General features: G+C 39.2%; 2 protein-coding genes across 2 annotated transcripts; one reads left to right on the forward strand and one right to left on the reverse strand.

Annotated features, from left to right (window-relative positions):
* Positions 1–843: 843 nt before the first annotated feature.
* Positions 844–1,851, forward strand: LOC124162701. The gene is made up of 2 exons (XM_046539304.1): positions 844–1,358; positions 1,437–1,851. The coding sequence occupies exons 1-2, from the start codon at positions 1,048–1,050 to the stop codon at positions 1,633–1,635; spliced, it is 510 nt and encodes a 169-aa protein (XP_046395260.1). The 5' UTR covers positions 844–1,047; the 3' UTR covers positions 1,636–1,851.
* A 508-nt stretch (positions 1,852–2,359) lies between these two features.
* Positions 2,360–3,951, reverse strand: LOC124163057. Its single transcript, XM_046539841.1, has 3 exons — positions 3,835–3,951; positions 3,052–3,351; positions 2,360–2,746 (listed from the first exon to the last, which is right to left on the reverse strand). The coding sequence occupies exons 2-3, from the start codon at positions 3,160–3,162 to the stop codon at positions 2,360–2,362; spliced, it is 498 nt and encodes a 165-aa protein (XP_046395797.1). The 5' UTR covers positions 3,163–3,351; positions 3,835–3,951.
* Positions 3,952–13,034: the final 9,083 nt, after the last annotated feature.

Consider the following 13,034-nt stretch of genomic DNA (forward strand, 5'->3'; position numbering starts at 1 on the left):
CTGCGGTCAGTCGACAACCTGACACAGTACACAATCTCGCTCCGAAGTATGTAATTTATCTCGGTGATTGAAAGCATTCTTTCTTAGTCCGTTTTGATCTGGAGATACGTATTATTCCTTTCCGCTACTTGGCGCAATAGTGCTTTCACTTGGGTATATCGAATCTCTCTCGATGATCGTCACTTTATCTCTGCGTTTATCAAATCGAAGAATGGCTCTCGCGATAACTCTTGGAGTATTTCTGTTAAATACATGTGCAGTTTAATTATAGACCGGGAAACCCGTTTATTAATGGGAATCTTGGAATTGTTTAACACAAGGAATACCGGGCTTGGCACCCCTCCTAGAACTATGAATGGAGTCATTTTCATTCCTACCTTATAATTGCGTATTTTTTGCAGTTTATATCTGCTTTTATTGATACGTCGCTTTAGCTTACCATTTTTCTTTATAATTTCAACATTTCAGTCGAGGTTTTAACAAAAAAGAAGATCCTGGTATTGCAATCCTCACAAAGGAAGTCCCTCGGGAAGGAAACGGTCAGTGATCCTCACAAAGGAATCAGTGTCACCACCAGATCTAGTTCATATTTTTCTTGGCGACAGGAAATATCTACCATAAGACGTAGTTTTGGTTACAGCTGCCAATGCTCAATACCTTTCGAGATATTACAAATGGAAAGTAACATGAAAACGCCTAAATTTATGCAATCCACAGCACAAAAATACACCGTTTCCACTCTTCATCCTAAGCAACGAAGCATACGCGTCAATTGGTGCGCAGCGGGTTGCATACATATAGCCGTTTCCCTCGTAATTTCCGTTTCTAAAGGCCGCTATACACGGCGAATGATCTTGCGAATGATCATGCTGAATGATCATGCGAATGAAATCATTCGCTGTGATGTAAATTTATGGGGTTATACACGGAGCATGACGACGCGCATGAAATTCGCGAATGATCTGCGCCCAGAGGATGCGCAATGGTACGCCTTAGCAACAATAGAGCTGTTTTGTTTACCTTTGCGGCTTGTGTGGTGGTGTAAACATGAACAACAGGCAAAGAAGAATAGCCGTTGCTTCGGCCGTAGCCGTTATTGCTGCCGCGGCCGTGCTATTAATGCAGCGAAACCGAAGAAGAAGAAGGAGCGTGTGGACGAGGCCGTGGATAGAAAGGAGAGATAGTGGCCGAGGGACGCTGTACATGGTTCAGGAGGAACTTCTTTTGGAGGACCGGGCAGCCTTCCGGAATTTCCTCAGAATGACGGAGGAACAATTTGAAACTGTGTTAAATGTAACCCGTAGGGATTATGAGAAGGTCGACACTCTCATGAGAGGAGCCATATCCGCGGACAAGAGGTACTATGTTTGCTCCATTGTCATGGTGAAAGTATGAATATTGTGCTGCTTATGTTGCAAATAAATAACTGATTTCAGGCTTGCGTTAACTCTACGGTTCCTTGCCACTGGCGAGTCGTTCCGGTCATTAATGTATTCGACAAGAATCCATGAGACCACGATTGGACGAATAATTCCGGAAGTATGCTCGAGCATTACAACTACCACCTTTCAAGGGCCCGTCGGGTGGTGGAGAATGCCTTCGGTATTCTTAGCAATAGGTTTCGTGTCTTCCTGACCACCATGAACCTAGCTCCAGAGAAAGTGGAAGTGGTGACACTGGCTGCCGTGACTTTACACAACTTTTTGTGTGGGAGTAACGTACCTACGCCTTATGTGGAGGACTACCTGAATGCCCTACCTGGATTACCTCAGCAAGGGGGAAACAGGCCTGGGAACTTGGCATTTCAAATTAGAAACGAATTTTGCAGTTATTTTAATTATTTGGCAGAGTGACTGTAATTTTTTTAATGTGCGCCCATCATTTCATTAATAAATAATTTTGTGATTATTTATTAATGAAATGATGGGTGAAATTATTTGTGATTTTGTAATTATTATTAGCGTATTAATGAAGTTGATACCTAGTGCTGATTTCAATATAACTGCAAGTATCGTAATTCCTTGTCTTTTGATTAGCTGCTCATCAGGTAATTTCCCAATCTTCATAAAATTATTTACTCATGTCAGTGAGGGACTAGGGAAGAGCATAGTCATAGAGCACTTCAGTGAAGATGTTCCAATTATTCTTTTTTCCTCAAAATCAAAAGTCACCCTTGTTTGAATGATGGCTTCCAGTTCAGTGATAATACAGGACTTTTAATACTCTTAAATAAATAATAAGGTAAGCACCCATGGCTATTTAGAATAGAATGCAAATAACTACAGTAGATAGAGCGTTAAAGGTAATAAATCATAAGGGCTTATTTCATTGTATAAATTTATTACGTATATAATAGGGATTACTCCCTCCTCATCATTCCATCAAAAAAAATCTTTTCAATCTCAAACATTAGCCTGCTCTTCTCCCTCCTATCATTTATGGCCTTAAGCCGCTGGGCCACCAGCCTCCCGAAAGCGTCTTCCTCGGAATCTTCATCCGACCCTTTGGCCAGAGTCCCCAATGCTGCCGCCGCCGCTTGCAGGAGCTCTGCAGCTTGCTCCGTGTTAAGGGAATCCATCCTTCTCTTCTTGCCCCTAGCAGCAGAGGTGGATGGGCCGGCCATCGACCTGCTGCAATCGGAGGGGGTAGGTGAGGGAGTGGCAGATGAATCTTGTACCTCCAGCACAGACCCATCGTCATCGAGGAGGAGCTCCCACTCCAGCTCCACAGCAGGGACACCACTTTCCTAGAAAGGATGAATGCATTAACTGTAGAAAAAGGATCTTCTGAGAAAACGTCGGCAGAAACAAAGAAGCTACAAATTCATGCAATTGTGCATTTATTTAGGCACTGCAGGAAATCCATTTTCCTTATTACCCTAGCGGGCTTGAGTAAGTGGAATTATGCAGCGGAGGTATAACTCCTTTTCAACACTCCAAAATGCTTATTGTTTTCAGTAGCTATTCTTTATGAAATATCGTTGTAACATTATGAAGCAGAGCAAATAATGCAATGATAGCAACTCTTGTTCATTTCCATATCACTGCTTACCTCGGTCAACTCCAAGGGAGAGGTATGGGGCCTAACACTAATCGTCTCCTCCAAAAACTGCATGGCCTTGAAATAATATAGCGAGGGTGTTCGCACCTGCAAGAAAAGCATGTGAAATTAAATGCTTGAAATATACATACCACAGGAAATTGTCGATATAAACTTATTGAAGAGAATGTACGTACCGTATCGGCGCCTGAACCACTTTTCTTTGTGGCATCCACCCTCCTCTTCTCCGCCATGTAATTTGTGCGGAGGGCATGCCACTTCTTCCGGCACTCCTCCGCTGTTGTGTTGGGCCTGTCCATAGTGAAAAAATGTCAATTGGATCATACCTTTTTCTGATATAATTGCGTAACTAACGCACTTATTTAAAAATTCATCTTCAACGGTGCTATTGACAAGCCCAAAATATTTCCCGATTTGAGGCGCTTGTGTAAAAGTGACATATTGCAGATATTCATTAATATCATCCATTAAGAATTTGTTAATTTAACCTAATCATAAATTCCGAACAGGTAGCGGCAACATCCTTATTACAATAACAACTCTGTTGGTCAGCCACATAAATCTACCGATTTCAAAACTGCTAGTACTTTATATTTAAATGTTTTTATCTAAGGTTCTTTCTATTGATACTTGTAACTTGGCACTTTAGGATAAATTTGAATTACGGGATTCATCACTTATGTATTTCATGTACATGTCTTTCTATATTACTAAAAATAATAAATTTATGTACACAATAGCACCGTTGCATTTCAATAAATGAAAAACACTCACCTTATCGCACCTATTTCTTGTGCCACCTTCTCCATCTCCTTTGTCCGCAGCACCTTATTTTTATCATTAACGTCCTTGACGTTGTACAGCGTTGGCCGCTCCCGCACCAGCTGAATTAGGAATTCCACTTCGTCCTTTTTCCAAACCATTTTTCCGTCTCTGTTGCTGCGAAAGCGTCCACCTTATCAAAATTATCAACAGAAGTCCCGTTACTCCTAGTGAAAAACACCGCTTTTTTAATAAAAGACGGTCGAATTTCAGTATATTGATATGAGAAACTCCATGGGCAAGTCATGGTTCACTGGTTCCGTTTCTTCATCCATAGTTCCGTTTCCGAAAACAGACAAGATGGTCGCCGCGCGCTAGCGCACATCCATCATTCACAGGAACATGCGATCAAAAATAGAACATGTTCTAATTTTCGTTGAATGATCATGCGCATGACGGATCATTCGCGAATTTTTCCGTCATACACGGCGAATGATTTCATTCGCATGATCATTCAGCATGATCATTCGCCAAATCATTCGCCGTGTATAGCGGCCTTAATACTTCGTTCAGATTACGATTGTTCCAGCAATAATCGTGTATTCACACGACGATGGTTAAAACCTGTGCTCCCCTCTAGCGCTGACATCGAAAGTGAACGGGAAATTGACGGTTAGCAAAGCTGTTGAGGTATGCAGGGACAAGATATTACTGTGTTCAATGTGTATTTACCTAATAATTTTTTTTCCGCCCATATTCTTCCTTCCAAGGACAAATCCATGAAAAAAATAGAGCTTCACGAGCTTTTCGTCTTTCTCTTGTCGCTTCCTTTTCCGGTCTCCCAACGCCTAACCATCGTAAAGTGGCAACGTTCGGAACTACGTCAAATATTGTCAGGACATGCATTCGCACGGCTAGTTCGGCCAGCTATCATTAGGACGATCGCTCGGACTATCGTAATAGGAACGAGGCATAACATCCCGGAAAGTATTGAGCGTTGGCGGCTGTAACAAAAGCCAAATGTCATGAGTATGTAGTTCCTATCCCCTAGCATAATTTCAATCGTTAGTTTCGAATGCAAATGGGGTGCTCTCATAAAATTAAAATAGTAATTTTTTTACATGTATAGATAATTAAGTAAAAGTTAATGACGTATGCAAAATATTAATTCATAATTCTCAATATTTTTGTCGCTACAGAGCTTCACAGTTCGCGAAAACTACTAAATTCAGAAAAGCAGTTATAAATAGTTGTACAGATTTACGGCGTAGGTATTGCACAATGGCTGACACCGTCTTCTTAAAGGCACATTTTGCGAACATTCTGAAGGTAGATTAATTTATGGACACGTATTAATTCTCCGAAAATGAATATTTCTTGGCGCGGAGTTGAGAAGCCGCGAAATTAAAATGTGACATAAATTAAATCAACTATCTCATTCGCTATTAATCTAAATCTCGGACAATTAATTGTATTAAGAAAAATGTACTAAGAGTTTCAAAGGTTTTTCTAAAACTGGGAAAAATAGTCTACTGGCACCACGAAAACGTATTGTTTACTGGACTCTGACGTCACACTCAGCAAACATGGCGATGGGTCGTTTGGAGCGCAAGATTACTGAACAATTTTCAAAGTGGAGTTTTACGAATAATGCGCAGGTTAGAGAAGAACTGCTTTCACTATAATTTTCAGTGTGGAGAATATTTTTTTATCGCATAATCATCCATTTTCAGTGGAATTCCCAATTGCGGGTAAAGTCCTTGGACACACACTCAGAATAAATCCTCGAAATGTAAGGGAAGTGAATGTGCGAATTCACACGCTTGCGGCTGAGTGAGCTTTACCCTTGCCTGTCCAAACCAACCTTCTTGTTGAATCGATGTGCGAGTGAGGTTTCGTTCGACTTTTTTTAAGTAGTTGCAAATTTTATTTTTTCATAGTTGATACCGAATCGTACACTGTCTATCTATATGGTTGAACATAGTGGCGGCTTGCCCATAAGGACTCTCGGACGCCGCCCCTCCCAAAGATTTGAAAAAGGAAAAAAATAAATACCCATTCAATTGTAATTATACATCTGATTAACTAAGGTGTTTTTTCAATCGCATGCATCGAAAATGTAGGAAAAACACGCAAAAAATAGCGCGGGAAGTTCGTATTTGTTGCCGTGGGGCGCTGGCCAAAACGTCCCAATCCATCACCATGTAGTTATATGAAGAGTGGTAGTGGTGGAGGCTGCTGGTGCTATGACGCGTCTAAGCTTGTGCCTTATGGAATTATGTGCCTTATTGTGTCTTGGGGCGCCGCCCGAGCATGCGCAGAACGAGTGAGTTGACATCGCCGCGCCGCCCGGCGGCCGTATAATCTTGGTATTGCAGAATACATACCTTGTTTTGGTGACCAGTTGACTTATTATGTGTAAATTGTTTTACCGAATGAGTGATTGGTATGTAAACAGGCCTAGTTGTAGTTGAGTTAATCGACTTAGTGATTGTTAGTGTTAGTGATTGTTTTGTGTATTAGAGAGTCATAATGGTCTCTTGATTGCCTTAAAAACTCACTAAAATATACAAAATATTAAAAAATTTTGATCCCCCGGTGGAGTGTGCTCCTCCCAGCATTTGACTCAGGAGCCGCCACTGTTTGAACATCCAGCCTGCTAAGTACATCGTCCTTATCTACAACGAGTTCGGGTATTCTTCGAAGAACATTCTCCACTTATCACAGCCTTTTCTGCGAATCGCTCGTTATTTTGGGAAAATGTTATTGTCAGCGATTTCCTTGCGGAAAACAATGTAAACTTCTTATGGTTACAACGCGTTACGCAAATGAATGATGAATTTAAAAGTAGGAGACTTCTTTTTGATGATAATTTACTCAGTTTATTATAGAAGTATTTTTTATCCATTTGACAGGGCAGCCACAGGCCAGTCATTAAGGGCACGGCACCTTAACCCTAAGAGAACGATGAATTAACTACACCTACAAAATACCCTGCAAGCCACCTCTAGGGTGTAGGTAGGAGCTGATCAATCAACAACATGCAACATGTAAGAGGACTGCCACATGCATACCACACGGTCATAAAACATTAGGCATAATAACGAGTAAAATACGCGCACATGCATGGAAATGTAAAAATTGCCTACGGTTAGTAATTTATGCAGCAAATCCATGCAAGATTAGAACAATGGAAAAAATAAAAACATGCGATGAATCGACCTAGCGAGTGGAGCCATTAATCGAGACACCTTGTACTATCCCTGAAGGAAAGATATTTTAAATCTCTCTCTTTTGCAGTCGAGTTCCTTTATTTTCTTCTCGTGATTTCGTCTACCATTGTACGACGGTGAGCGAATGATCTGTTTCATGTCGTCTGAGAAAATATCTTCTCCGAATTTACCAAGTAAATTTAGTCTATACTTTGCAATTAGCCTTGCCATTAGTCCTTTAAATATTCCCATTCTAAGAAATTGGAAACGCTACATATCTGCATATAACAAATCAGCTATCAAACCTGCTACCTAAGGGTCCCACACGCAAATAGCATATTCCAAACGAGGCTTTAAAAGGGTCAGGTAGGTTGTCTCTTTCACCTTACTATGATATTTAAGGAGGATTCTTTTTATAAATTCTAGTTTCCGGTTAGTTCTTCCGCATACTTTGCGTACATGTCTACTCACGAAAGATCCCGAGTAATGGTACCCCTACATATTTTACGAACTCGACATTTGGTAGTTGAATCCCGTTAGAACTGTAACTCCTTTTCGAAAAAATTCGTCACCATAGACTTTTCTATATTCAATTCTAGTTCCTAAGTACAGTACCATTCGTTTATGGCAGCGAGGTCCTTTTCTAGAGCCAGTCTATCGCAATGACTAATAATTTTTCTGTTCACAACTACATCATCTGAGAAGAGGCGGATTTCGCCGTGACTGCGGTGGTAATGTCCTTAATGGAAAGAAGGAAAAAAAGAGGACCTATAACACTTCCTTGGGGTACACCGGAGGTAACTTGAATTTCATCCGAGCTAACTCCATCCAAAACCCTCTGTTCTCCATTGTACATTCCAACAGTATTGAAAAGTTAGTTTTTCGGTGCACTCTGCCACTCTTATCATTACCAAAATTGCTTCTTACCTATATTTATCATTTTTCATTTTCCAAAATCAATACTAATTACACAAAAAACGTGTCGCTTAACTTTCTCTAACAAACTTCCTAAGAAGTAGTAATTCACAGCATCTAATAAAATGTTCACTTTACCTTAAGAAGTGGAAAATCAACTCACATTTGGAATGCGAGCCGCAGGTAAGCCCTGCATATTTCAGCGAACTGCTCTTGAGCATATCGGAGTCGATAGGATTTTTAGAGGTACATGGATATAATCGTTGACAGAACTTTTTATATGTCATTAATTTCGGCTTTGTAAAATTTTCATCGAATTTGAAGGCATATTTATATGCTTAATGGGTATTATTTTAGTAATTAGCATATCCACTTGTGACCCTTGAAGATAGGTTTAAATTTTCTAAATATGCTTACCCTTGATCAATAGACGATGGATATCATGCGGGCCAAATTCTCATCGTTTATCCGGGAGAACAACCAAAGAAAGTGATCTGCAGAACTTCTTAAAATTCGCTCCACATCACAAGCATCATCTTCACTGTTATCTCTTCCTTGTATTATCTGGAAAAGGTCTTTTTAATATATATGTGTTTCGGCAATCGTGACGGCGAAGTGGATTCGGACAGCTCATAAAAACATTGCCACGACACCTTCATCAGACTGGACTGCTCGTTCGAATGTGTTTTTGTTATCAAAAACTCTGACTGAATTTCTATTCGAATTCATACGTTGAAAGCATTCTGCCGTCTCTCCACAGGAGTTAATTTTTCACATTTTCACGTATTTACTTTTACACGATCGGTTTAGGACATCGTCTGCGACAGGAGAATTCTGAACGTGTTTTTAAAACTCTTGGCTAGCTGATGATAAGAAATTTAAGCATCCATAATTTTTTTGCTATTATGATTTCCACTTATTTGTTACTATGCCCTGATTTTGATATTTTTGTAGTAATGAACACTTTTCTACTTGTGAACTTGCTTTGATGGTTAGATATTTTTTTGATATTTTTGTTTGTCTGTGCTACCATATGGTATGGTAGATGGCAACCCCACCATAAGAGTGCTCTTCTGGGGAGCCAAAATTGTCAAAGCACTAATTTTCTACACATCCATTCGTTTAAAATTAAAAATGGGGATTAATTTGAAAGATGGACACCAAAATCCTCTGGCGGCGCTGCGATCATAAAAATTAAGGAGATTGATAAATAATCGTAACAGCAAATTTGTTAATGCAAAGAAAAGAAGCAGAAGTGAAATAGGAAAAGTGGAAAAGAAGAGGAAGGGGATAAAACGAAAAGATGAGAAAGATTAGGTAGGAAATCAGCAATATAATTTTTGAAAAGTCAAATTATTCTCATCTGACTTGTTTATGTATGAAAAAATCCACGCAGAAAAAGCGATAGCGATTTATTATTATTAATGTCGTCAGGTGTATAAAACCATAAATACTAACTCTTGGGTATCGTTATTTGAACTTCGAGTGCGTTATATTAGAGAGCGTAATTTACATAGACTGCGTTTGCGGGAATAATCAGGAGGAGGTGTGTCATATTGATGATTCAGACGGAAAATTCTCCTCAAAAAATTTTAATTACCAAACTTCTTACTTTAAACTTCGAAATTCGAAGAAGATATTTTCTCAGACGACGTGAATCATATCCTTCGTTTACCATCGTACTATAGTAGACGTGATCATGAGAATAAAATAAAAGAAACAGACTGAAAAACAGAGAGATTTAAAATGTCATTCTTCCCTCGTACTATTAAGGATAGCAACGTTGTCTCAATTGATAGGATTAATGGCGTCGCTCGCTAGGATCACTCATTGCATGTTTTTTCATCGTTCTAACCTTGCATGTGTTTGCTCTAGGAATTACTAACAATTAGAAATTTTTTTATGAATAAGCATGTATATTTTTCTAGTGTGCGTAATATTTCTATGACCGTGCGGTGTGCATGTGGCGGTCCTCTTGAATGCTGCATGTTGGTGATTGGTCATCCCCTGCCAAACACCCTAGAGGTGGCTCGCAGGGTATTATGTAGATGTAGATGAAACTATATTTTGTGGAAAATCGTTTGTCTGTTTTATTAATTGGGTACTTTCTATCGCATTATTTACTCAGCGTGGAGTCCTTTGGGCTAAATTCTATTTAATTGTCTATACTAAAAGTGGTAGCTATCGTACATCATTTGTTTTGATTCGCCTCACCCAGACACCAACTCTTGAGGGCGCTTCCAACGGCGTGTCGCGACAGATGTCATCGAAGACTTAACGTTTGAGAGACTTGGTCACCCGTATGTTGCCTCCAGATGACAGATAGGTCCGAGGCTTTAGTATTTTCATTAATGTAAGCGTTATCTCCATAAGGACGAACGCTAGATAAGGCCGGTTGGAAAAAACTGCGTTAGAGAAAGAGATAAGGGTTGATCTCCGATATGATCCCAAGTGTCTTTGCTCTTTTAGTGGATACGATAATGAAAAGAAGGCCGCCCCCACTCCCAGCACAATGCTTTCCAACGCCTCTTTCTCTCCCATTCATTTCCGACATCCGTGACCGGGGAAGGTATCTCATTCGTGATGGCTATTCATCTTTATCGCGCCTTGGCAACCGATGTCGTGTTAGACCTGTGCCTCGACTGTGGAGTGCGATGCTGGCGCCGCGCAGTGGCCCAAAATCGAATAAAATTGGCCCAAACTATTCTACCTTTTATTATTGCGGGAAAGTTTTGAGGGATGAATTCGGATTCTACAAGGTATGGTTTACAGAATTCGCAGATACCTGGTCATTTACGTCGAAGAGTGCAGTCTTTAGAATCCGTCACACGGGGTTCATGCAGTGAACAAATTATGACAGTGTTATGGAATCGGTCGATTTTGGAGAAATTAGCCTTCATGTAAAAACGTGTTTTAATAATGGTTAAACTATTTTGCCAAAATTTTAGATATTTTGTAGAAATCATTACTTATTTTGCATAACAATTCATTTTATAGTAATTAAAACGATAATTATGCAATGATAAGTACATTTCGTTCGAATTTTGCTTTATTTTCTACTAATTGTAAGTACACAAAAAATAACTTTTTTTGATTTTTACCCGAAATTTTGAAGAATGAAAAAAATATAGCTCATTACGGCACTTGTTGTCACAGAATATTTTTGCATGGTTATAAAGTTTATGGTTTATGAAACGTATCAATAAACGTAAGTTGTTGTGGCTTCCGCAGGTTTTTTTGTAGCGCAATATTTTTAGGGCACCAATAGGTCACCGATGACTGGAAATCGAGTTCCGGTCGTTAATAAGGTAAAAATCATGATTAAAGAATTAGTATTCATTCATAACTGAGTTGAGTTTGCAAGATCTACGACATTCCGCAGAGCAGAGTAGGCGCTGCGGCGCACAGTGGGCTAGAATCGAAAAAAGCTGGCCAAAACCTCAAAATCGATTTTTTTGAGCTAGGAAGTTGAAACTTCGCATAAATATTCTCAAATAAATTGTGCATACCTTTCCAGATTATTTATTTCCTGTGTTTTCACGTTAAAAATATATGTGAGGTCAAAGTTGAACAAATTTAGCGAAAAACGACGACCCTCGATTTTTTCTGAAAACTGCCAACTTTATCCTCGTGCAGTGGTTTCATGGATAGTTTTATGGACAAAACTGTTATACCATCTTAATTGACACTTCTTTTTCTTTCATTTGAAGGGCTTATTTTGAGTGCAATCCATATACTACTACGGAGAATGGACTTAAATCGTGTGCTTAAAGTAGGGAAACGGACTCTTTTATTAAAAAAAAAAACTATTTCACTCATCATATCACACTCAAAAAAAGAAACATTTCAGTGCACCTCTTGCAGTGCCCTGCGATTCCTTAATAAGAGTCATTCGTAGTAATATTTATTAATTTTTCTTACTGGTGATTTTTTTCTATCACTATTATATGTGCTATCCACACATAAAAGTGAATGAGACCATATTGCATTCACGCGCTTGCCGCGTCGCCGTACTCTCCGCCGCCGCGGGCCAGAACCGGAGTCGACCGCACGCTCGAAAAAACGATTTAAAATTCGGGGTTGCAAGTTGGTGCAAGGTTTAACTTTAGATTCACAATATAGAAGCTTCAAAGAACGACATGATATAAGTTACTTAGTGAAAGTCGATGATAATGTCTACTTTTTTTCTACGTTTATGTAAAAAAAGGGCTGAAAACAGGCTCCGCCAGTTTGTTATATATCTATGATTATTGATGAAACAAAATATTTAAAAACCCTTCAAATGAAAGAAAAAGAAGCGTCAATTAAGATGGTATAACAGTTTTGTCGATTAAACTATTCATGAAACCACTGCACGAGGATAAAGTCGGCAATTTTCAGAAAAAATCGAGGGTTGCCGTTTTTCGCTAAATTTGTTGAACTTTGACCTCAAATATAATGTTAACGTGAAAACACAGGAAATAAATAATCTGGAAAGGTATGCACAATTTATTTGAAAATATGTGTGCGAAGTTTCAACTTCATAGCTCAAAAAGATCGATTTTGAGGTTTTGGCCAGCTTTTTTCGATTCTAGCCCACTGTGCGGCGCGACTTCTAATTGTACCTTCCTAAGTGGGCTATTGGGCGTAAAGTCAAGCTGTCAATGTAAGCCTTTGATGCCATTTGGACGAGGTGCGGTGAGGTACCGTGGGAAGAAAGAAATGGCTGCTTGTGTTTACGTCATACAGTTGTGTCAACGTCAATTACTTTTCCTAGCTTTCTTGAAAAAGGAAGAATATATCGCCAAAATATAGCGCTTTTATCTTGATAATTTTCATGGTGAAACAAAACCCTGTTCTATTCCAAAAACTTTTATTTTAACTGTCAACTAGTTTCGACGTTTACACCGTCATTATCAAGACTCATAGTCTATTTATCTTAGTTTATTAGTCTTAGTCTTATTAGTCTTGATACTGACGGTGTAAACGTCGAAACTAGTTGTCAGTTAAAATAAAAGTTTGCGGAATAGTACTGGGTTATTTTTCACCATGAACATTCCATCGTTCCACCAATTAACGCCCAAATCAGTTGATTTTATTCACTTG

The sequence above is a fragment of the Ischnura elegans genome, chromosome 7 (genome assembly GCF_921293095.1).
Source record: "Ischnura elegans chromosome 7, ioIscEleg1.1, whole genome shotgun sequence".
Taxonomy (NCBI): Eukaryota; Metazoa; Arthropoda; class Insecta; order Odonata; family Coenagrionidae; genus Ischnura; species Ischnura elegans.